This window comes from Diadema antillarum, unplaced genomic scaffold (genome assembly GCF_040938485.1).
Source record: "Diadema antillarum isolate AM-2024a unplaced genomic scaffold, OU_Dant_1.0 seq00002398_RagTag, whole genome shotgun sequence".
Taxonomy (NCBI): Eukaryota; Metazoa; Echinodermata; class Echinoidea; order Diadematoida; family Diadematidae; genus Diadema; species Diadema antillarum.
Window position 1 is genome coordinate 43,085 of NW_027273009.1, and position 26,015 is coordinate 69,099.

Below are 26,015 nucleotides of genomic sequence, written 5' to 3' on the forward strand. Positions count from 1 at the left end.
TCCGAAGTCATCTTGAATAAGCAGTGGCGGTTGTATTAATGATTCTTACTAGGTTCCATTAATTTCAAATTCACGTTATGGGTTCTCACCACTGTGGATGTAGTCTTTAAAGAACTGTGAGAGGACATAAGTGAAATGATGGCCCTGCCAGAAGACTTTTCCGCAGGAGACGCAACAATAGAACGTGTCCACCTGGTCCAGAATGCCTACAGGAATAATGTCCACTTGTAACGGGACAGACTCGCCAACGACCACCCTCTCAAAGTTGATGGCATCCTCCAAGTATGAGATGGACAGGCTGCTCATACTCCGAGGCAGTGATGATGATGATGATGACTTGTCGTCGTGACAACCAGCAACTTCAACATGCGGGGTCGCTTCATCTCCTCGTCCACCCACGGCAGTAGAAGTCGTGTCCGGACATTCGCTTTGCAAAGATGTGGTCGGTTGAGTGGTACTGGGAAGCGGAACGGCAAGAGTTGCATGCTCGCTGGTATGGCAGTCGAATGCATCATTTGCGTTGGATGCTTGAGTCATTGTATTGTGTCTGCTCTCCTGGACTTGAGAGGAAGTGGTCTCCATGGCAGCAAACTCGTTCACAAAAGTTTGCAGCTTCACGGAGGACCCATCTCCTTTCTTCATGGCATCACCTTCCTCCAACTGGTGTTCACTGCCAGCTAGGACAGCCTGGTCACTTGTTGTTCCAAGGAGGTCCTGCTTACGGTGCCAGAGCCTTCGCATGTCTGGATTGGACAACTTGACACCAACCCGCCCATTGCACACCTGTATCAGAGAGTGGGAGAATGAGACACATACTCAAAATGTTGAGTCAACTGCTAGCCACATCATTAGCAGAAATGAGCTTTCAAACTCTAATACGAATTTCTTCAGCGGTGTACATAGTCATAGAGCATACATAGCCTACAATTGTACATTTTTATCCAATTTACCCATCACATTATGTATCAATCAAGATATTTATAAATACCTGACAAGTTGTTGGTATGTCTGTGTCTGTGAGTCAAATGATATTTCAGTGGCAAATATGTCAGGAATGGTCTAGTGAAACTTACAGTCACATTTCTGTCAAGGGAATCTCACGTTTCTCAATGAAATTGTCACTAATTTCGTATAATTTTTCAGGCTCTCGAGTTTGAATATATCAGCTCCCTATGTCCGTTCTTTCAAATTTTGTACAACGCCACACAAAGTCAAGCTCTCTAGCAAAAGTGGGAAAACGTATCTATTTTTGTGTGTCTGTACAAAGTACTTTGCAATAGATGATATGGCCAAGTGATTAAAGAAGTCGGACACAAAGCCTTTTTAAGGGTTAGATAGCGACTGTTAAACAACCACCATGATTCCAGTCTACATAGTTCAAATTTTCATACCACAATACCTTCCTAAATCATTGTTGGCTTTGTTGGATAAAGAGAAAAATGCATACAAACAAACCCACAAAAAAAAAAGAAGCTGAATATGAATTTCCCAACAAGAAAATAAGGCATGCATAAAGGAATTAAAAACAGGAAACAAATGAGCACAGGCTCATCAGACAACATCCAGTCCCACCTATTGGAATCTACGCCTTGAGCTCCCTGCCTTGGCGGTCAGTGCTGTGACTCAGGACGTGGGAGAACTGGGAGCAGACGTGTTCGAAGTGTTTGCCCTCCCAAAACACCTTCCCACAGGTTGCACAGCAGAAGAAGAGTTCTACCTGATCCAGAATCCCACTGGGCACCACGTCCACCAGAAGCTGGACCGAGCCCTGGACAAGAACCTTCTCATAGTCCACAGCATTCTCCAAGTACACAACTGGGGAGTGACCTGCTGCCGAAGATGCTGCGGCATCCCCTTTCTCACCCACCACAAGATTGTCCTCCCTGGTGCAGACGGACGCTGGATCAAAGTCGGCTTCATCTTCCGCGGCCAATTCAGTTGATGCTGACTGACCCTGTTGCACGGCCGCACTAGTGGGTAGTGAGAGTTCTTGAGTCATGTCAGTCTGGCTACTGGATGGCTGCTGGCTGTTTGCCGCATGTGAATTCTCACGACTATTCCAGCTGTAAGTCCCCCACTTGGCTTGCGGGGCACGCGGCAGTTCCTCCTCTTCGTAATCGTCGTCGTCATAGTCGCCCACGCCGCTAATAATCATTCCATCAAAGTCGTCTAGATCTTCATCTTCATACGACGTGACGGCCGGTCGAGCCTGCTTGGCAATGAGCTCTTGCTTGCGCTGCCAAAGTCGTCGCATTTCGGGGTTTGACACTTTCACATAGATGTTTCCGTTGCACACCTACAGTAATAAGGGGATGAGGGAAGGGTTGGGTAAACTGTGAAGCCCTTCAACTTCCATTACATTTTTCATATCACTAAAGCATCTACTGATGCCTTTAACTGCAGGAAGAAAACATATCTAGCTGTAGTCATTGCCAACATAATCTGGTGACTGATCCAAATTTGTTTCAGTATCTAACTATATCTAACAAAGGTTATTTTTTTTCATCTGTTACACAGTCATTAACAGTATCAGCTTTGCGTCAGCTCACACAGTGCACAAGTATAATTGACTATCAGCAAGCAATGGTAATTAGAGTAACTTGGAAGATATACTCAACTTAATTTTGAAATGCAAACACATTTGTTTGGAATAGTCTTCTGCAAGGAACTTCTTCTTCAATTGTGATTTTCAAAAAAAAAAAAAAAAATGTTCAAAGCAGTACATCAGAACAAGAGCCTGATAGCTTTGTGCTATTCTGTTGCCCTGTCATCTTACAAACTCCAATTCCCCCCAACCCCCGCAAAAAAAGAAAAGAAAGGTAGCCCATGCTCACCAATCCAAACACACAAATCAGGTCAATAGGTACTAAATATAATCAAGTCTGAAATCTATGACAAGGAATCAACCTCAACTGTGTCTGCCATGTTGCCTAGGTCAGATAATGGAAGCAGTTTGGTACCAACAAATGCCAAAATGCTTACTTTGGGGTAAAACAAAATACAATTATATCTGGCAATCTTTCACAGAATGCTAATGAAACTAGACAGCAATGGTACTGGCAAGAAGACAGCTGCATCGACCAATTCAGAACACATATATTGAAAACAGAACATCTCTTGTACACGAACAAAAGCTGAGGGGTTTAGGGTTTTCTTTCTGAAGTACACTTTATCTTCAGTACTTCTGGTAACGTAGTATACCAACGGGTTTCTCCACATTTCTTCAACACATCACTGCTTTAATACGAAAACCGTAACAATAATAAAGAAAGCGACCGGGTCTACAGCCTTTCGGTCAAATTGTATGAATGATCATGAAAAATGGAGTAATATGATATGCTGAACTGATACACCAATGTATCCGTTCCGATGCATGAGTACGTGACACCCGAAGCCATTCTATTCTAAAGTGGCAGTGGGGTAAAAAGGCACCAGGAAGGGCTGTTGAGGTTGACAGCCCTATTGAGGGCTGCTGCCTTCCTTTTTTCCTTCTGCTTTCTTGAAAATAATCCAACAGTCTAGACTGTCAAGCTGACTGATGCTCCTTGAAGGATTGAGCAGTCATTCAGCCCACTTTTCAGTCTCCCAGCAGACACCAAATCTAAGGTCGCTCATCGTGTTAGGCAAGATGTTAGCTATACACACATTCTTGACTACCTGGTTTCTTAGCATGAAATTCCTCAGGGGTTGTTATAGCAGGGGCTTGTTAGAGACAGGTGGTCACTGAAGTAGGTTTGATTGTACCTCAAAAACACATGTACGCTAGTGTCACCATGAATAGTGGGACATGATTATGATTATTATTACAGCATGATTACGAATGCATCATAGAGGTTCCTTTACAAATGTTTAGAGTCAGTAACTATTCTTTTATTGTTGAAAAGTGTAGGAAGGAGCTACAAGCTTTTTCTTGGGAATGTTCCTCATACTGAAATTCAATTTTCAGGCCCATTATACTGTTTCAGATCCAATCCCTACAGGGAGATATATCACAAACATCTCCAATCTTCAACTGCTGTGATAACCTCCATCGCAGAAATCCACATTTACCCATCCTTCTGTAGTACATGAGGTTTGGTGATTTTATGCAGCAAGAACTTGTCTGGGCTGCTGCCCTCTGACAACAGAGAGTTCCAAGGTTCATGTCGAAATCCTCAGTATTCCCACTGGCAAAAATCACCACCCATGATAATCACTGCAAGCTGCAGAAACATTTGACTGTGCCTCAAAGTTGGAAGCACATGCAAACTTTATGATGGCTGATCACTTCTCTTAAAGGAGAAGACCTTGCAAAGCCATCATTATGCAGCATCGCGTGCTGCGGCACTGAGGTTTTTACCACAACATCACTCACTGCATGACATTAGACACATTCCTAGATTGTATAATCAATACATAATCCCAGATCACGTTGGGAAAGCATAGGGAGGCTGGGGTAATAAATGTCGAAATGGTATCGAACATTCATGGCGAATGGCTCTACTAATGCCAATGTGGCACCTCCTCTTCCACATAGAGCAATTAAATTTTGCCCAGTTACCTGTATCTAGCCATTACAGTCAATCATTGAAACTACTCAACATCTCAGAGAGGCGAAGATCAATTAAAGGAAACCTCCGGGTGATTCTCAGATTTTTACATTTGTACAACTATGAATTAGTTATACTGAGGACAGAGTTTCAGAATTTGTGATAACTGGGATGAAGAATATATTTTGAATATTTTCAAAAAATAGAACAAATTGCAATGAACAAGGATGATGACATGGCAGAGTCACCATAAGAATGCATGAGTTAGGGCTCAAGGAAGCAGAACAAAAGAAGGCATGCATAGATGACAGACAGGTGAACTCGCAAGCAAGCGGTATTGTTGTGGAATTACACTGCTATAATTTCTGAAATATGTGAACCTTCTATGTCATCATTCTTGTTCAGTGTAATTTGTTTAAGGTTTTTCAAAGTATCGTTTCTCTGCTCAAGAACCACAATAAATTCCACAAATCTATACAGGGAGTTGTTGATTTACACTGTATGTACTACATGATGTGAAATTATGAAAATCGTCTGGAATGTCCCTTTAATGTAGATGGTTGGCACACTTCTTCCGTTCTTCTTTACAATCACTGTTTTACATTCAGAAGACAGATGTTTCCCCTTCACCAGCATGAAGCAGATATTTTACGAGAGGTGAAGACCCATCAGTATCAAAAGCACTCAGGACGGTTAGCTGTTGACACACTTCTTAGTCACTGTTTCCCATTCAGGTGACAAACTGTTCATACTTTTCCAGCATCACGAAGATATTCATGAGAGGTGAAGATCCATCGGAATCCATTTTAACAGTGAACACATTTCTTCTACTCTTCTTTTTTAACAATTACTGTTCACATTCAGATGACAGATGTTTTCACTTTTCCAGTATCAAGCAAAAATTAATGACGGTTGAAGATCCATCTAGAAGCATTTTGACAGTCAGCACACTTCTCCTATTCTTTATTAAAATCACAATTTCTAATTCAGATGGCACGGACTGTTTCCAATTTTCCAGCATCAGGCAGATAATTATGAGAGGTGAAGATTCATCCAGAAGTATTTTTTGACAATTCAATGGACACAGTTATTCTGTTCTTTTTTTTTTAACAATCACTGGTTCCAATTCAGATGACATATGTTTCCAATTCTCCAGCGTCATGCAGATATTTATGAGGTGAAGATCCATCAGGAAAGTTTACAATTGGTGGTTGACACACTTCTTCCGTTTTTACAATTGCTGCTTGCTGTTTTTACAATTGCTGCTTCCCATTCAGATGTCAAACTTTTTCCACTTTTTCAAGTATCATGCAGATATTTATGAGAAGTGACGATCCAGCCGGAAGCATATTGACAGTCGCCGCACTTCTGTTCATTTTTACAGTCACTGGTTCTCATTTACATGACATATATTCCCGCTTTTTTAGTTTCAAGCAGATATTTATGAGAGTTGAAGATCCATCATGAAGACAATGAAAGTTGGTGGTTGACACACTTCTTTTGTTACATTTTACAATCGCTGCTTATTATGCTCTAGCATATTATAGTATGACCGCGAGGACGCACATTATTACCTGGAAGCGTCCCCTTCCTGTTCCCATCACTCTTCGTAATCTACAAGCTCATGAAGACAGTCTTTCCAAAATGCTGGACACTTCTGAGACCATTTTACTCATGAAGTGCCACCCAAAAAAAAAGTGTTAATAAAGTCATTCTCAAATCACGGGTGCCACGATCAGCAGTGTTTACAGCCACAAAGGACCTTATCGATGGCTCTTGCTATTATCAAGTGTGAAGTAAATACATGGGGAGTGATGTTCCCGTCAGTGTGCACTTATGTCTCGAAAGTGAATGGGGTCTGTGTGACTACACGGGTTGGGGGTGTTCCCATTGGTGTGTGCTTATGTTATGGGTGTGAATGGGGCCTGAGTGACTTGTGGCAATGCATCAGCTCACCTGGCAACGGCTGAAGATGTCCTCTGGAGTGACGACCACATTGAAGAAGTTCAGGACCTCCTGGACCTGGAACCTTGCCTTCTTGTGAGCTTCGACCGGCATGATTTGGTCCTCTGGAACACGGGTCCTCAGCTACAAAAAAAAAAAATGGATATCACATCAAACTTTTACTTTGTGAAGACATTTTTTTTTTCACAGTTCAGATGACACAAGCTACTAATAAATCATACTGTATAATATCAAAGCTTTGATACAACAAAATTGCATTTGAAACTGATCACTATTTCCGAAACTTTTACATCTATGAGTGACCAGACTGTCCATGCTCAATTTTTCCCATAGATAGTAGTGTCACGATATCCTCTACTGAATACACTTTATTAGCACGATGTTTGTTCACTGAAATCTTGATAATGCCGATGATTTGATAATTTGATGATTTGATAAAGATATGCCACCATCAATGTACTGCATTCAAAGGGGAGATACAGCATAGGTGTGGCTTTGAAGATAACAGGTAAAATTTCTTTAGATGTACACATGGGTACATACACTAACCAAAACACCCAGTCAATATACTACTATCAGCGTATCGGTGTGCAAAGGGCATGAATAGATATGACGTTTGAATATATACACATTTAGAAACACAAACTGACATACGATGAAATTAATTATCCAAAAAGAAAATATTTACATGAAATGCTGAAGAATATTATGGCCACATTTCTCTTTTATCAACAAGAGCTTGTGCCCCAAAATGAAATATCTGTCAGGAATACTCTTCAAGGGTATTCATTCTTTCTAAAAATGAATCAACGAAGGGAGAAGTAACTAAAAAGTGGTGAATTGATGACTTCATAGGAAAGCATGGTCATAAAGATATATAGAAAAGAACATACCATGACTGTACAATGTAAAAGAACTTGCTAAATCATAATAATCTGTGCCATACATGAACAAAAAATAACAATAATTCCAGCATTCACACTGCGTGGCAGAATATCTTATCACATAGAGTTCTGACAGCCATACTTACAGAATAGAATGGAGCCCCAGCAGTCAAAATTGCCCGACCCTCAAGACGATGGAGCTACAAGAAAAATGACATGGTAGCATTAATTATGTGAAACATAGGAAAGGATCATAGCTACTTGTATGCACTGCTTACCACTTGCTAATGTTTTAATCTTCTTTTCAATTGTCATTACCTTCATAAGACAGGATATACAGAAAAGAATGATAAAACAATCAACTTGACTTGTAAGCATATCAATCTGTACCAAGTATTTGAGGATTCCCCACCCCCCACCCACAAACCCGCCCCCAACAAATTGGACTAAGATAATACATGCACAAACATTCCTCCAACACTCAACCTGCAAGCTCCAGACCACCAAGAAATACTGTTTCTCACCTCGAGAGCCTTATCATGTTCGTCATTGTTGTCCAAGATTTTGACGTCAACACCGCAAGACCTCAGGTGCCGTCCCAAACCTTGCAACATGTTGTCGCACACCACGGCCAACTGCCCTGGTGAGATCGGAGGACCTCGCTCAACCTGCCGTGCATTAGTGATAAGAACATAATGCAAGCAAAGAAAAAATGATCAGCCACAATTTAAATACCTTGCTAGAAGGAAAAAAACAACAAAAACAAAGCACCTAGCATCATTACATAATGAACAAACTTCCATGGAATTTCAATCTCTCTGCTACACCATGGTAAAACTTGCCATCAGATTTTTTTTTTCCAAATCTGCAAGAATTTGACATTAAGGTAAAACATTCCTTTATTGACACTGAAACACAAACAAAATTCACTGCTGAGGAATGTATATGATTAAAAAAAAAGATTAAAAGTCTCCACTCTTTCCAAAATGAGACATATATTGGAGCTGGAGCCTGTCAAAGTATTCATAAGGCTACCTAAAGGCCATGATAATACCACACAAATTGATACAAGTTTCACTGCGTGGGACACTTGGTAGAGACTTCACAATGACATGTTCAGAATGTTTAGCCCTGTTTCACAATGGATGAATTAACCCCTGCAGGACCACCATCCTAAGATCCCATTGACATTCTATGAGAAAGAGTTGCCCACAGGGAATGAAAGGGTTAACACACAAGATTCATCAGAGCTGAAAGACACATTCATAGAGACAAAACTGACCTGGTCAATCTTCTTCCAGATCGATGGCCCCTCCTTCGTCCTCACTGCCTTGGCCTTGACCTTGGTCTTGTTCTTGACCTTCTTGGTCTTGGAAAATCGAGACGGCTCCATGTTGAGCTCGAGGCCTAGCCTGGAGACTTTCTCCTTGAGGTGCTGGTAGATCTCCAGCAGGCAAAATGCGTCTAGGGCTGGAGAAAGAGAGTAAATTTTTATAAAGGTTAGATGAAACAGGTTAAAGTCATTATATTTTCACCATAAAGAAAAAGGCAGGGGGTTAAAAATTTGTTAACCTGTTTCTTATGGGAACCCAGTATACATGAATCTCAAAGTGCAGACAAGATTGTGTGCATTCATGGCCTAAATTCATATTTATTAAAGTTACGCTGACAACAAAATGACTTTGAACATAGGATTAGAGTTTCTTCTAGCTGTTCTTTTTCTGTATGAAGCTCGTATAAACACGTACATAGCTATCAAGGTTGAGTTTACTAAATCGCGCTGACCCCATGCAAGTTCCTTCCAGTGTACAACAAAAAAGTTCCCGAGCCCATCAGTACACACTCTATTCATACCTCACATATGATCAGTATTTTGCATTTTTCAATGGAACATGAGGTTGACTGTTGAAAGGGGATACATGTACAGCTTGACTGCCTTTGCACAGGTGGATTACCAACATGTCTGTTTTCTGTCTACCTGCAAAAAGAATCTCATTTGGGGGCATTGAGGGCTCTTGAAGAATTGCAGAATGGGTTAATTTCATAGAGAAACAGGGCATTTGATTTTTCAAAAATGTGTGGCCCAGTTTGATAATCATTTATGAATATAGCACCTATGAGCTTTTGGGATATTTTCCAACTGAAACACATAATCCTGCATGAAAAAAAACAAGGGTGCTTACAGAAGATAACTTTTTGCTCTACCTCATGAAAGACTATGAATAAATATTGAGAATGACAACAAAGTGAGACAGCATCAAACAACAAAACGTCACTTCCACTTACCTGCATATTGCACCTGAGCCGGCCTGAGAGGGCGCTTCTCCCAGTCTGAGATGCGGTCACGCTTGTCCAGGCGCTGGCCGAAGCAGTAGAAGACGAGGTCTGTCAGGCCTAGGCAGTTGAGTTGGACGGGTGTAGATTGTGGGGCTTTCTGAATAACCTACAGTGTGGAGTATGGACCAAAATATCAGGATAAACAGCTTGGGCATTTGCTGGCTTTCAATCAATCAACTCAGTATAAGAAAAGCCATGGCATTAACATTTTAAATGTTTAGTTTGTATGATCAGGAAGATAACACACAATGAATAAGCATAGAGGTGCACATGAGCAAGGTACTATCTGTTAATATAAAATAGCGTTGTGCGAGTATTTGATAAAAACATGCAGAGCAAAATATCTATCCTTGCAATCAGCCTAGAATCCAAAGTTCATAATATCAATCTGTATAATTAAGCATATGGGCAATTCCGCGGTTAGTAACGTTACATTTGAACAAATTTAGATATTTGTTTTTACTACTAAATTACCATTTATTCATTTCAAGCCAAAATTATGTCAAAAACATGTTCATCATTCCCAGGTTTATGATACAGAAAAGAATGAATACAATCAAAGAAATAATAGCATTGCTATGGCAACTTAAAGGGTTGGTTAGTAACGTTACGAAAAAAGGACATGACAAAAAAATCAATGTCTTGTAACAGAAAGTGTGCAAAAATCAAGTTACTTCAAACAAAGTGTTGCATTAATTTAAATTATTGCATCATGACAAATGTTCACACAATGTTTTTTTAGCAGTTCGACCAATAATTTCTTAGCTAGACCCCCAAAAGCATGGTTAGTAACGTTACATTTGTCCGGAGTAATTCCGCAGGTCATTTCACCCTTTTGTAATTGACAAAATGTCACATGACTTCTGGAGTATTTAAATGTATTTATCTTTTACCCTTTAGCAAAACTTTGAGGAAAAAATTTCAAAGGAACCCACTGTAATTTGCATTTAAGTGAATTTCAGCATCCCCAGTCCCACATGTACATTTTAAATGATGGTTTTAGATCTCGCGAAATCAATCAATACGAAAGATAAAATCTACTGAATTTGAAAGACCTTAATGATTGGTGAACATCCATGGCATTAGTTGATACCTAGATTAAAGAGTAAGATAAAGAGGCACATTTCTTTTATCCATGTCATGTCCACCTAACTGCGGAATTGCCCATATATAGATGAAACAGGTTGCTCGAGTAACAGTTTAACAGTAGACAAAAACAAAGAAAAAATATCGAGTTGGGCATGAGAGCATGATTAATGACGCTATCATGATAATCATGTTGTAACCCATGGCAACCACGTAAAATATCCTCTTTCAAGTGAAGGGGTTACTGATGAGTGATCATCATACCTGTTTACCAAGAACATGCAGGTCTACAGTTCTTTTCTCTTCCTTCAGCACTGGTTGAAGTTCTGGGAATGACCTGCCCAACATCTGGTAGTCACCAGAGATCTCAAAGCCTGTGTGAGGGAACAAAGATGTCATTTCTTCAAATCTACATGTGCAAGTAAACACTGCTATGCAATCCTATTGACAAGAAGTCAATTCTATCCTTACCTTGACTTACTAAAGCTGCTCAATCATATCAATGCAATAATGTTCCTTGTGTTCCATCGAAAACTCTATCACCTCTCTTGGTTTGCCAAGACATATACTGAAGCTTAGTGAATACTTGACAAGAAATATACATCACATTCCCACTTTGTCTTAGGTGTGAGAGTTTGAGCCCTAATTACACAAAAAGAAAAAAACAGGCTGGCATGCCAGAATTTAATTGTTAATTCTTAACCCGTTGAGGACAGACTGATTTTGCTATAAAACACATTTCCCATAGACACCTGCCCAAGTACACTCGGGACTCGTCTTCAACAGGCTAACAGTAAGCTATTGCAATTTCATTGGAAGCATTCAACACTTTGAGCTACATTTCCTACCCAGTTTGAGGATCTCCTCGGACTGAAGGAGTTGTGTAAAGAAGCTGATGACATCTGCCTTGTTCTCGGGAGTCCACAGGGCTACCATGTCCAGGAGGTAGGCTGTGTTTGGTGTGGCAATCTGGCACAGAGCTACCCTGGTGGGATTTTAGAACCAGACGGGGAAGAAACCAAATATCTCATGATTACTACAGAACAAAATGATACATGTTTCAATGCAAAGAGCGAACTTTTCCTTTCCCAGCACTGCTGGTACTCAGAAAAAATTCTGGTACAGGGAGGGGACTGATTTAATCTATGTGTCTGGAGGTGAAGATACTGCTATATTATATGATAATCACACACACTCAACAATATGTGACCCGCTACAACAAAATGATCCTTAAGTCGGGCGAGGTCAATTATTTGAAAAGTGCATGACACAATTCCCTAATCTTTCTGCTTTAAATTGATATACCGGGTGTCCCAAAAAAAGCGGAACGGTGGATTTTCAGTACCTTGCGTTCTAAAAGTGATATATTTTTTGACATCATTAGAAAGAGCATCTTCCGCAGAAGACCATGTTACCAAAATCATTTAATTTGGTTCAGTACTTTTTATTCTACCCCAATTTCTGTAAATGCAGTCATTTCCAATTTTTTGCGACTTATGAGATAATAATTTGGGTGCGACACGCGTTCCATACGGTGAATTGTGTAAGCTCGTTGATCCATGTCAACAAAAGATACAGCTTTCATATTGGGAGCTCGCGCGCGCACACACACACACACACACACACAGACACACACACACACACACACTGTTTTTTCCTAGTCCGTTCCCAATGTGAAAGCTGTATCTTTTGTTGACATGGATCATCGAGCTTACACAATATTCACCGTATGGATCGTGTGTCGCACTCAAATTATTATCTCATGAGTCGCAAAAATCAAGCGAAATTTGACAATGACTGCATTTTCAGAAATTAGCGTAGAATAAAAAGTACTGAACCGAATTTAATGATTTTGGTATAATAGTCTTCTGCGGAAGATGCTCTTTCTAATGATGTCAAAAGATATATAACTTTTAGACCGCAAGGTACTGATAATCCACCGTTCCGCTTTTTTTGGGACACCCGGTATAACACATCTCATAAAAATAATCGGCTGCGGAGATATCGATGTTTAAAAGAGAGCATGTCGAGACGTCTGAGAAATCACTGTTTCGAGAAAAGCGCCCTAAAAGATCTCCTTGCGACGCAATCACGATCAAGGGACACGCAAGTCAGTATTCACCTCCGGACAATAGAAGGTCAGCCCTAGCAACCCCCGAAATGCTCATTCAAACACAGCGTCGGCGGTCTCCTCACCGACCAATCAGTGACCAGGATGCCAGGAGAAGCGGCTGGGCATAGCGCACCCCGCCAGCACGCACCAGTCGACTGGGCAGTGTGCGAGCTTCACGCTTCGGTTAGCGGCAAGCAGCAAACTGACCAATGAGATCACTCTAGTCGTTGTTAGGGGCGGAGCCTATGTGTGGCGCTCAATCCAAATGTTCGAACCAGTTTCTGCTTCGTTGAAATGCCAAAAAACATGGCCTAGAAAAACGCTATTTTTTGGCGTTTCCTTTCATCATTTACTTCAAAATTTCGACAGATGACAGAAGACATGTCAGACTCTAATAATATGTCAAATTCAGAAAATCGTAAGTTTTGACCAATTTTGATGCTCTGACTTCAAACTCAATTTTCATGGCTTCGACCTTGCGCGACTTTAGGACCATTTTGTTGTAGCGGGTCACATATTACAACTGACCATGTAAACTAACGTTAACAACATGGATCTAGAAATATGGGTTTTGGTGTCAAGCCGCTTTTCTTTTAATGTGTTTTGTTTTATTCTCTCTCTCTTTTTTATATATATATATATTCCTGAGATCTTGGCCAAAATTATCTTCTTCTCAGTGAGATTATTTTCTGACAGTTAAAACTCTGAGTAAACATGCTACAGTGTATACTCTACATTCTGCTGTAGAACATTGCCGTAAATACTTTATCACAAAGTAGAGACAAAGAGGAGCCAGTGAACTCTATTGGAAATTCATTTGAACTCATTCCACATGAAAAACAATATTTTGTATTGACAGTCCCTACAATATCTCTGCTACAAACAAAGACAGATATGTTTAACTATTATAATTGCCTCCTAGTTGAGGTCATTACAGATAGGGCCGAATGCATAAAACAAGCAATTGCTTGTATTAAGCAATTGCTTCAAGCAAAAGCACAAGCTCGTCAAGCAAAAGGTCTAGCTCAAGCAATTGCTTAAATCCATATGCATAACCTTTTGCTTCTGCTTATACCTTTTGCTTGTCCCGCACAAGCAATTGCTTGCGTTTTCAACAAAAGGGACGTCACGCCTGTGCGCACACAAGAACAAAGGCGAGTGTGACAGCATGTATTTGAAAGGGCATGTGTGTGCGGAAACATTTCCTGACATAGCAGAAGAGCTATGATCAAATGACACTCATAAATGCACACACACACACAACTATACACACACACACACACACACACACACACACACACACACACACACACACACACACATACACACACACACACACACATACACACACACACACACACACACACACACACACACACACACACACACACACACACACATACTGGCTGATTCCCGTCACTGCTTATAGTAGCCCGGATGTGCCAGATCGCACGTAGAGAGAGGTCTCCTTGCTCTCCACCGAAGTCAGACATCCTACCTGTTTTTCATTACATTTTGCATGCTAACCACTGAACATTCCCGTTGTTAAAACAGAAAAGTTTCTTACACTACTTAGGAGTAATTTCTCGTAGATTTATACCACTCATGCACAAGTGTGGTCTTTCTTTTATTAATATGAATATGATACTTAAAAGGGAACGTCCCAGTTATTAAGCAAAAGCTTAAGCTCATTTTACAGAGCTTGCAAAATCGTAAGCAATAGCTGTGCTAGCAAGAATAAGTAAAAGGTATGTTTTATGCATATGTTTTTAAGCAAATGTTTGGTCTCTAAGCAATTGCTTGTGCTTGCTAGCAAGAGCTTCTGCTTGCAAGCAATTGCTTGTTTTTATGCATACGGATTCAAGTAAAAGGCTAGCACAAGCAATTGCTAGCGTTTATGCATTCGGCCCATAGACTTGAAACATGGAGCACATGGTTCCTATACGAGATGAGTTAAGCACAAGAATCTGCCTGCTACACAGCTGAATCATTAAAACCTTCTTGTGTAAAATCAGGGCTGTGTTACATAAACAATGAAGCTGCCATTAAGCTGTATTTGACGGCACATATGTATGCCATAACAGGAAATGTACGCCACTTCCTGTATCAGGGTCACAGGAAATTGTTTGTGGGTCATATCTTCTCTCAGTCTCTTTTTTTTTGTGTGTGTTTTTGTCACAACTTACTTGGCAATTTTGGTCGGTGTGAAGGACGGTCGCCACTCCATGTCAATTCCAACAGTGGAATCAGGCTGGAAAATTTTGCAAAAAGAGTTATAGAAATTACCATTTGACAGTACAGAAGGAAGAAAACATGTAAAATTTAAAGTATTTCACTACTGTGAATCAACAAGGTGATTTCAAAACGATTATCAATGTACAGACTGTTTCTTTGCATGTGTTACAAGGCAGAATGTACAATATGTGACCCTGCATCACAAAACGAACACAAAGTCGCCAGACATGAAATTTTAGTTAAGAGCATATTCTCAAAGAGCAGTCTTTAAGCTTTAAAATGCTGTATAACTCAAATCAAATGATGTCTCCTAACCTATCTAAATATTGGAAAGAAAACACACACTCGGTAAAAGTGTGAACTGAGAAAAGAGCCTCTGAAATACAGTGTCTATTCAAGCGCTAAATTTTTACCTACACGTAGCCGTACTGGCTGTGCGGTGAACAGGACAAAAAATAGGATGTGAACCACCAGAGTAACAACAATGAAGGGATTATCAGATTAAACTGAAATTGCACATGCCTCATTAACACATTCTGTCCATAAATGTGACCCTGCACCTCAAAACAAACAAAAAGTCGCCAGACATGAATTTTTAGTTAAGACCATATTCTAAAAGAGCAGACTTTAAGCTTTAAAATGATGTATAACTCAAATCAAATGGACTCTCCTAACCTATCTAAATATTGGAAAGAAAGCACAAACTCAGGAAAAGTGTGAACTGAGAAAAGAGGCTCTGAAGTACAGTGTCTATTCAAGCGCTTAATCTTTACCAAACCGTGCTGGCTGTGCGATGAATGGGACAAAAAACAGGAAGTAAACCACCAGAGTAACAACAATGAAGGGATTATCAGATTAAACTGAAATTAAGCATGCCTCATTAACACATTCTGTCCATAATTAATGCCAACTTTCAAAGCAGTAGCACTATCCTTTCAAAAGTTATTAGAGTTGAAAGTGAAGAGTGTGGACAAGGTTTTTCAAAAATGAAAAAGGGATTCTAAAGACACATCTAATCACACTATTCTACCAAAAATGTTCGAGATAAACTGCTAAAAAAACACACTTTCCTGCCCGTTTTATGATACCAAATTTTAGCATAACGTAAAAGAAGACCCACTCTTTCAGAAAATATGAAAAAGTCAAGTTCGGCTAGGTTGACCCATTTCACTTATTTTCAGTACTCACGCAAAACCAGTGTGTGCGACTTTATGTTCGTTTTGAGGTGCACGGTCACAAATAATCCCAACTTTCAAAGCAGTAGCATCATCCCTTCAAAAGTTATTAGAGCTGAAAGTGAAGAGTGTGTACAAGGTTTTTAACCCATTCTGTACGGGAGCCTGGTGGCCTGCGCATTAAGTCTACGGGCATTTCAGAATTCCGAATGGAACAGGTTAAGAAATGAAAAAGGGACTCTAAAGACACGCCTAATCACACTATTCTAAAAAAAAAAACTGTTCGAGATAAACTGCTAAAAAAACACTTTCCTGCCCGTTTTATGATCCCAATTTTTAGCATAATGTAGAAGAAGATTTGCTCTTTCAGAAAATATGAAAAAGTCAAGATCGGCTAGGGTGACCCATATCACCTAATTTCAGTCCTCACACAAAATCAGCGTGTGCGACTTTTTGTTCAGTTTGTGATGCACGGTCACATATAGTCTGAGCAGTGTGTCGGTGAATATCTGACATTGTTTTTAGCTAAAAAGCCCATAGTCCAACAGAAATGTTAGTGAGAATGAAAGAGGCAAGAAAATTTTTTTTAGTATGAAAAAAGAAAACAACATTATCCAGTCGTGGTATTCTGATTATTTATGTACAAGCAAGTGCTAACAAGTTTACATCACATCATAATAATGTAAAGGTGCATTATTAGTAATAGAAGAATAATATCCTGATGTCTACATATCATGAAAACACAAATTGGAGTGTTCAATCACCACACATCCTTGTAGGTTGTACCAATAATGTTAAATTCAATGCTGTGGAAAGAATAAGGTATTTTCCCTCTTGTCCTACCAATCAGTTGGAAAGTTAGACTACACTTCAACATCCCACCCCCCCCCCCCACACACACACACATACACATGCACACACTCACACATGATCATAACCACACACTCACAGCATCCATGCAGATGAACTTGATCCTGAGCATACAGTACAAAATGCAGTCTCATGTGACTTCAATATTGTATATGTATGCATTTCAGTTCAACAACTCAATAATGCATATTGGTACCATATTTGTGATCTCATCAAGGCACTCTTGTAGTCCATCCAGTGTAGACACTAGTAACACTCTCTCGTCTGCTAGGTGGAGTGGATAGAAATCTGGGGTCGGTTCATCTTGAATTTCTTCGTCCCAATTTTCCCCTCCTCCGTCCGCCATATCGCTCTCAGAATTTTGGCTGGGAAGACAAGGAAGAGAAGAATGTTCTGCATCCTCAGACCCTTTCACAGCCCATGTTCAAGCAGAACAGCTGTTGCTATCCATGATTACAAAACTTGCCCCCTGCCTTGAAGATAATGATACTTTTCCAATGCTATACTAGAGGGCATGCTCCGTTTCCAGTATATACTGATCGACACAAGAGCATAACCATGGAGTATGTTCCAGCTCATTTAATTTTTTTTTTTTTTGTCACAGAATTCTTCGAATAAATGGAGAAACAACAACTGATTAAAACACAGCAAATTGGAAAAACAAGAGCTTATTCATGAGTTTACTGATTAAGGTTTATTTACAAACTCAACGAGAGAAAACAAAAAGTCAAAGATTGTAAGAATACTTCATACTTTTTTTATCTAGTTCAGACATAGAATAATTATCTGTACATGTATTCATACTTGCGGACAGTTCTCTTTCTCTCTCTCTCACTTTTTCAAAAAGAGAAAACACCACTCTTAAAGATAATATAACAGTTTTGGTGCCTCAAAACTTTCCGTGTCTTAGTTTGTGTTTCAGGTTAAAGTACCTTTCATATAACTAACACTGTGAGACTTACTCACCCCAAAGTGCTCTCATGTCTTAGTAATCATGCAATAATGGTTTCGTACCAGAGCAGAGCGGGCTCTGAAAAATTTGAACGAGCCGTTAGTTTGACTCGACGCGGTACCGCGACAATCAATATACACGTATTGTACGAAACCATTATCGCATGATTACTAAAGACATGAGAGCACTTTGGGGCGAGTAAGTCTCACAGTGTTAGTTATATGAAAGGTACTTTAACCTGAAACACAAACTAAGACAAGGAAACTCAGGGAAACTTTTGAGGTACCAAAACTTTATACATGTATTATCTTTAATGACTGTGTGCTGAAAAGCAAAATCCAACTGACAGCAAGTAAATGTTACTTGATGGATATCACCAGAAAGCTAGCCCCTTGAAAGTATGAAATATGATGAAAGATGTACAGTACTGAAGCTTTAATTAGATTTAACAGAATCAGTGTATTTTTCTCTACTGAAAAAGCAGTTTTCCTTGGAATAATGCTTCCATTTCATGTAAAAGGAAGGGGTAAAAAGAGCTAGTACCTCTCTTCTACCTTGAATAAAGGGGGGAAATGAAGTAAAATGAGATGGATTAATAATAGACAAAACTCATAGTAATATTGTCCCTTTGACAGATACCTGCCATAAAACTGGGAAGTGGGAAAGTGGGCACTATGAAGAGGAGATTCTTCTTTATACAAACATGTACAAATGCAAGTTTGTTTGTTTTTTTGTAAAGAACAGAAAACAATATTTATCCTCACTTTGCACCAGTGTCGTTCTGCAGCTCTCGGTGTACAAACTCGGGCAGTTGACTGGTGTCCAGCCCATAGCTCACTGCCCATCGGGCAGCGGCCTGGGGGTCATTGTAGCCCACGAAGAGATCAATAAGTTCCTCCTGGACAGACCTGTTGTCACCGACCGTCGATATCACAAGTTCCTCAAACACGTCCTGTGCCATGGAACCCTGGAACAAGGGTGGTTTAAAGCAAATCCACGATTAACCCGTTGAGAACGAGTCCCAAGTATACTTGGGCAGGTGTCTATGGGAAATGCGTGTTGTAGCAAAATCAGTCCATCCTCAACAGGTTAAAATTGGTCTATGGGCTGAAACAATCATGAAACAAGTGTACTTTGCATATGCATGTGATAGTGTGAATTCATTTATGGGATGCTTGTTGGCATTTTGGGATGTGTTCAAAAAAAAAAAAATGTCTACATTTTACTATGCAGTCAAAATATGTTATAATCTGCGTGGACTAGATTCAAACTCCCTTTGTGAATCTGGGCCAACAATGATCACTGCAACAAGTTACCCATGACATGTTTTCTTTGCTTCATATCAAGATTTTCAATACCAGAGGAAAATGTGCCACTATCTACAAAGCATGATGTTGTACTGTCAAGTGGAGGAATGGTTTGTTTTTTGAACAGCTTTGAGTGACCAAATACAAAAGAAAATATGTGCATTACATTCCACAGCAATGGTATCTTTGGATGATGCTCTCACCTCAATGTACCTCTTGTGGAAGAGGAATTTTATTGCACCGAGATCCTTGGACCTGGCTGTGTTTGGACACAGCGCCATGTCCAGTTTGAACATCTTGACCAGGCGCAAGATGAGCTTGGTGAGGTGCCGCCGACGGAGCTTGTCCATGCGCACACCGGGAATGCTTATCCTCATGTCTCTGTGTGGTAGAAGAGAAACAGCACAAAGGAAGAACAATAGCAGAAGCTGGTGCATCCATATTCCAACATGTAAACTTCAAGATTGTGAATTCAATGGATCACATATAAATGTGAACATTAACGGTAAGTAGCCAGTGATCGGGTTTGTACACTGGCCATACCCTCCGTGCAAATGAATGGGGTGATCTTATGCACCCATGCGCAACACACGGAGGTCAAGCGGGGTCGCATTTTGGGGGTTCACTTGTATACTTCTTGTAATGAGGCGTAAATGAGTGGCAGGCACATGCAGAGGGTATATGCGGTAATCACATCTGATTTTCCCCTTTCTATCATGACTAAAGCATAGTTACTCTACAACACAACAGACGCATCTTAAGAGCTTACAGTTAAGATTTCTCTTCCTTAACACATAACAGTTGCTAAGAAAATCTCCAAATCTATTGTAGTGTCGAGGTAAGAGATAGTGCTCTGTGTTTTTCATGTACGTTCAAATAGAGAGCACATGCTGTGCACTGGCGCAGCATTGTTTACTCATTGTTACGAAAATTAAAAAGCACTGCTGCCATTTGAATTTTAACAGTTATATGCAAGAGCGAGAATTGTGTTTATAATTTTTTGGCATGCATATAATGTTTTCCAACATCAATAGTAACAATATGTACAAATCCACAAATTAGATTTGTCTCTATCAATAAAGGCTCCTCCAGAAATCACGAGCATTTTGACATATGGCTGCAGTCGTGCATGAAGAGCTTTGTTTCAGGCGTGAATGCATAAAGAGAGCGGGCATTTAAATGCCCTACTTAAATTTTATAAACACCATTAAAAGAAAATGATTTGTTAGATCCAAAGAGTTTAAAATTCAAAAACATTTATCGACTATGAAGGCACAGATGGAGATAGTTTTAGATATCAAAACTTGTTGGTTTTTTAACATAGTACACTTCTCATCAATCATTCAAGTCACACCGTCTTGCTGTTGTCTCAGCTTTCATATCTCGAACTTTCTCCGTGATTGGTTATAAGTATGCCCATCATCACCCACCTGATGAAAGAATCAATGTCATATCCCTGCTCGCAGAAAGCATCCAGCTGCCTGACAAGAGCTTTCTGCAGTTCTGGTTGGTGCTGAATGTATTTTTCCACCATGTTTACCTTGTCCTGGAATATCAGCGGCAGGCAGATCTGAAAGAGATATCACAGGATGCAGTACACCATTAGAGTATTTGCTCTAAACATGAAATACTTGCGAATAGTGGTGTGGACATTTTCGCTAAATTGTCGGTCCCAGAGAACTGTCAGGGAAATGACAACAAGCAAATATCTTGAAAACTATTAAATAGTATCAAAACATTCTCTTATCAACAAAATTATAAACAAGGAAAGTTTAATAACATTTGAGTTTGCATGTGAACACACGCAGGTAATAGCTTTACTCACATCTTCGAGGGAAAAGTGATCCTGAAGATGAACTTTTATGACACACGTTGCTGCCTGCAAGACAAGGTGACATTTTTATACACAATGATATATATATGTCAGTTATTGAAGCACAGCACGGAAATTCCTATGAACAAATATTCCAGACGGGAAAAAAACAGAATTGCCCAATGAGTACACATTGCCTACAACAATTGAAATATTACTCAAGTGTATACAACTGACTGATAGACTTGCAGATCGTGGTCCCATTTCATGAAAGCCTTATCTGAGAATCCGAGCTCACATCAACCTTTTTCTCTCTCACATTAACCTTTTTCTCTCTTATAACAGAAATCAGCAACTACTGGCAGTGAGGACCAAACAGCTAAAAGCACTTCAGTGAATTGCTAGAAAGTCATCCTGCAAATGACCATTTCTGATAATAAAGTCTGGCTTCGTGGCTTGATTAAAGACAGCTAAGATGGAGGTAGATCCCCGAGTCACTGATACGGTAACTAGTCTGACCTAAACACTATTTCAGTGTGCAGTTTACCTCTTTGAATTGTTGTCTGGCCAGCATGATGTTGACCCGCGACACAAGGAAGGAGTTGTCGGGCCCCTGGAGGTTGTAGATGCGGGACAGAAAGTCGAAGACATTGGAATGTGAGCTTGCCGCCAGATGGAACGCAAGGCTCCTCAGTTCGGGCGTTAGGATCGAAGACTTGACCTGCAGAAGGATGTATGTAGAGGATGAGATTCAGCAACGTGGCTATGGCCACCTTACACCTTCATATAACAAAGTTCTGATCAAGAAATACAAACAAAATGTGACTGTTGCAGAGTTAGAGTTGACAAAAAACAAGACTGCGCATATTATAGGGCGGTCTCTTCAGAGACTGTGATAGGGACTGGAGCACTTTGCTATACAGGAAACCCCCATTTTAAAATGAAGTCCTTGGGACCTGCAGTTTTCTTTCATTACAAACCAAACAATAAAGTGAATGAAGATATATAGACATTTCGTTTTAGACCTGAATTTTTACTTCGTTGTAACAAGAGTTTTTTTCTAATTGCGTCTGTTATTACACAGGAGTGCACTGTAGTATAAGCTGTCTTTTCTACGAAGCCTTCAAAATAGCTCGCATCAAAAGGAAAATTTAACATCAAACCCATGTACATTCTTTTCTTCTTTTTTTGAGTGAAAAATATTAAGACGGAGTTTCAGCATATCAGATGAGTACTAGTATTCTTAGTAAATCTTTATCATTGTTTAATTTTGTTTTCTGTCATTTGCACAGACGACCATACTCTACTGACTACATAAAAAGATGGAGGTACAATTTTCCTTGAATTTGCATGCAAATGTAGACTTCTTTAGTCCTTCACAAAGCAACAAACAGTGTGACACCACATCCTCGATTTATCTAAGCTTAATCATGAGGACTTCAAATGTCTGAGAAAATGTACAATGAGAAATGTCTCATGCACCAAATACAATGTAAGTAGCATGCCCCACTCTTTCATACTTTTGTCCAATTTACAATAATATTCATTAAAATATAAAGCTCTTTTTTGTTGTTTTGAGTATAAGATTTAGAAAATATCTTTCTCCCAAGAGGGTTTACTTCAATTTCCTTATAAATAGAGATATGGTGATATAGATTTTCTGCTTTGCTTGTGTGTATGGAATGCAGTGCTTTGGGCACAAACTTTGTGAACTGAACCCCTAATTAGGATGAAGACAGGGTCAAGTACCTCAGCACTGAGGGGGTTGGCTTTGAGCCATGCCTCAAACCCCCTAAGGATGTAAAGTCCAAGTGTCTCAGGTTTCTTCTTGCGTAGATCCCTGCTGTGGTCCAGTAGGTCCAGGACCAATGCGTAGTGGAGTCTGGGATCAACCGAGGACAGTGCTCTCCTGAGTAACTGGATGATCTCGACCTTGGCCTTCTGTTGCTGATCTTCCCACAGTTCCTCCATGGGCTCCAGCCAGGTCTCAAACTTGGGCTTGTCCAGGGAGTAGATGCCGTCTTTCTTCTTTGGCTGGGGCACCCATCGATTTGTTGGTATGGCTGCAGTGGCTTCACCAGGTGTGTCCCCCTGCGGGCCTTGAGAGGAACTGGGACACTCCTCCGCCATTGTGCCGGATTGTGGGCTCCACAATACGGAAACGTCTCATTCATTCACTTCTGTTCCACTTGGTACCCCGAGACGATGTCTCCTTGATCAGTGAGAACTGCAAAAACAGTGCTATTATTTGTGTTTAGATGACCTTGAAATCCAGTATCACTAATCCACATTATCAGGTATGGAATCATCAAAATCAAAATTATTTCATTCTTTGAGCTTGTTACCCTAATACCCACAGTTCTTTATGTCCACCACCCACCCCCCCCCCTCCCACACACACACACTGATTTTGCCATACCACTCAACATTACTCTATGGCCTACCTTTCTAAGCTTTCCTTACGCATGGATGCATAAACACATATTTTGAAAGTGGTGGGGACTGCATGCATCTGTACATAGAAGCTAAGAATACATTAAAGAAAGTACCGTATCTAAAATTAGTTTCGTTATGGTGTAACACGTATCGGGAAACTGCTTTGCCTATGGGTTGAGCGCCCTCGTTGGCAAATGAATGGTCTACGTCACTGCGTGACTGAGAATCGAAGCCTCCTCAACATACCGAGCCGAGCTGACCAGGTTTTGCTAGTTCTCCAAATGGGGTGCGCATGTTCTTCTCTGTTTCAACCGCATAGGCGTGCAGATTGTTCCTCACACCAAATATATTATTTTAATTGTCTAGCAGTGGAATATGTCTATTTGTTTTTTTCTTTTGTTCCGAAAATAATTGTTCGAGTGTGAATCTCTAGATTTCTATAGAAGGCGTAAATATTCAACACTGTTCAAAGCACCTATTGTTAGCCTAGACAGAAAGATCCGTCTGTCCGGAGGGGACTCTTTTATATTTTGCCATTAACGCTGTCCTCCGTATACGGAGGGGATCCGTGAAGCCAGACGCAGTCTCCGCGGAACATTCCCCGACGGACAGATACAGACCGATCTTTCGGTCAATTGTTAGCCATACACAAGGTCACAAGCACTAATCAACAACAAGAACTTAGGCATAGGGTAGAGACAAGACTACAGTGATGGTAAAATAATTAGTGGGGTAGGTATAGACGTAACCCCGTTGCGGGGCGCTGTAACAGACGGTACGTATTGGTCCGTATGGGGTCGCTGCTGCGGTTAGCATAGACCATAGATCTGCTTGTCCATAGGCATAGCATATAACTATAAACAATCATGTCATAGACACGGGTTAGGCCATTCGGCATTGTCCCGACCATTGTTTACATTGCTTACTCGTAGCCTTTCTAGGCTAGGCCTACTTTAGAAAAAAACAACAACTGGATTTGGTATCAGGCACAAAAATTAAATGGAAATGGCCACTAACGTTCAAGTCAAGACCTTAGTTATTTCATAATTTTGTGATTTTTTAGTCCTTGTGTAAATATGGAATAGAAAAACACTGTTGCCGACAAGAAGAAAGCCATGATTCACGAATTGGGAAGAATTGCGTCAGTAGGTGGTATGTCTGTGACCGTGAAATGTCAAATGTGTGTCTTTATGGCGATGCTATTGCTAGCTCGAGATCGAGTTAATAGAATCTATATCAGTGATATGTTGACGTGAACTTGTGCCTTGGCATAGACACAGTGCAGTGCAGTGCAACACACACCGGCCCCAGCCCAGGCGAGGTTACTGGTTACGCTATGCCTATGAACAGGGCTGGTGGTAGTGGGTCTATTTATCATATGAATGAATGAACATTTTTCAGTCGTAATAGCACACTAGTAATTACATTGTACCAACGAGGCAGGACCATAAAGTGTCAAGACAGCAATGAAAATGCGCTGTAAATTTACAGTACCTCACTTTCCCACTTGCGCAATCAAGGTCCACACACAGTCACTTCCCGTCTATCCATGATGAACTGTATAATACAACGCATGCATCGCGCATGGATCGACTCATGCATATCGCACATAGTTGTACTGACAATGCACATGTTCGTGCCACTCATTTACAACGCAGGAGCAAATCGCGAGTGTACATAATAAAAATTGGCGGTTGACTTGTGTTATTGGGTTGGTATTTGACGATGTCATCGCCGAAAAGAGAGAAAGAAGAAGCCTAGTCTTGAGGTGATTGGTGTTGGCTGGATGTAGACAACAAAATGAAGAATGATATACAAACAAACAAACAAACAAACAGCAATTTATTATTCCATGTACACTAATTAATCCTGACACTGTACTGTGCTCAGTAAAGAGGTGTACTACAGTAAAATGCAACTACAGTTGCAAAGGTGATGTAATCAGAGAATAGTATTGATGAAATTGAATTGATATTTCTTATGTGATATCTACAACCAGGAAAACTGTATGTGCAAGCAATGGGAGAGCGAACATTAGGTTTTTTGTTTTGTTTTTGTTTTGTTTTTTAACAGGTTGGCCTACACTCATTCAGTTATGATAACTGTTCTGGAAAATCAGAGCTTTCATATTTTATTCTTTCTTATATTTTGTTCACTCTGAAGCTTCATGGCTTCATGTCATTAAGAGGACTTGTCATGTTTTATTATTCTTCGAGTATTCGTTACTAGTGCATTTCAGGTCTGTATCGAACGGAGGGGGGGGGGGGGGGGGGGCGTGGGGGGGGGGGGGGGAGGGAGGGTTTTTATAAAATT

The 26,015-nt window shown here is 40.2% G+C and overlaps 1 protein-coding gene across 1 annotated transcript; it reads right to left on the reverse strand.

Moving 5' to 3' along the window:
* Positions 1–658: 658 nt before the first annotated feature.
* On the reverse strand, positions 659–25,240 carry LOC139714731 (exonuclease mut-7 homolog). The gene is made up of 18 exons (XM_071626402.1): positions 25,197–25,240; positions 23,016–23,493; positions 21,814–21,987; positions 21,279–21,332; positions 20,884–21,023; positions 19,657–19,834; positions 18,911–19,113; positions 17,391–17,559; positions 15,101–15,165; positions 11,650–11,786; positions 11,066–11,175; positions 9,665–9,821; positions 8,661–8,848; positions 7,903–8,046; positions 7,525–7,578; positions 6,486–6,617; positions 1,573–2,296; positions 659–783 (listed from the first exon to the last, which is right to left on the reverse strand). Exons 2-17 carry the CDS (start codon positions 23,394–23,396, stop codon positions 1,583–1,585), a joined length of 3,000 nt encoding a protein of 999 aa, XP_071482503.1. The 5' UTR covers positions 23,397–23,493; positions 25,197–25,240; the 3' UTR covers positions 659–783; positions 1,573–1,582.
* Between the last annotated feature and the right edge of the window lie 775 nt (positions 25,241–26,015).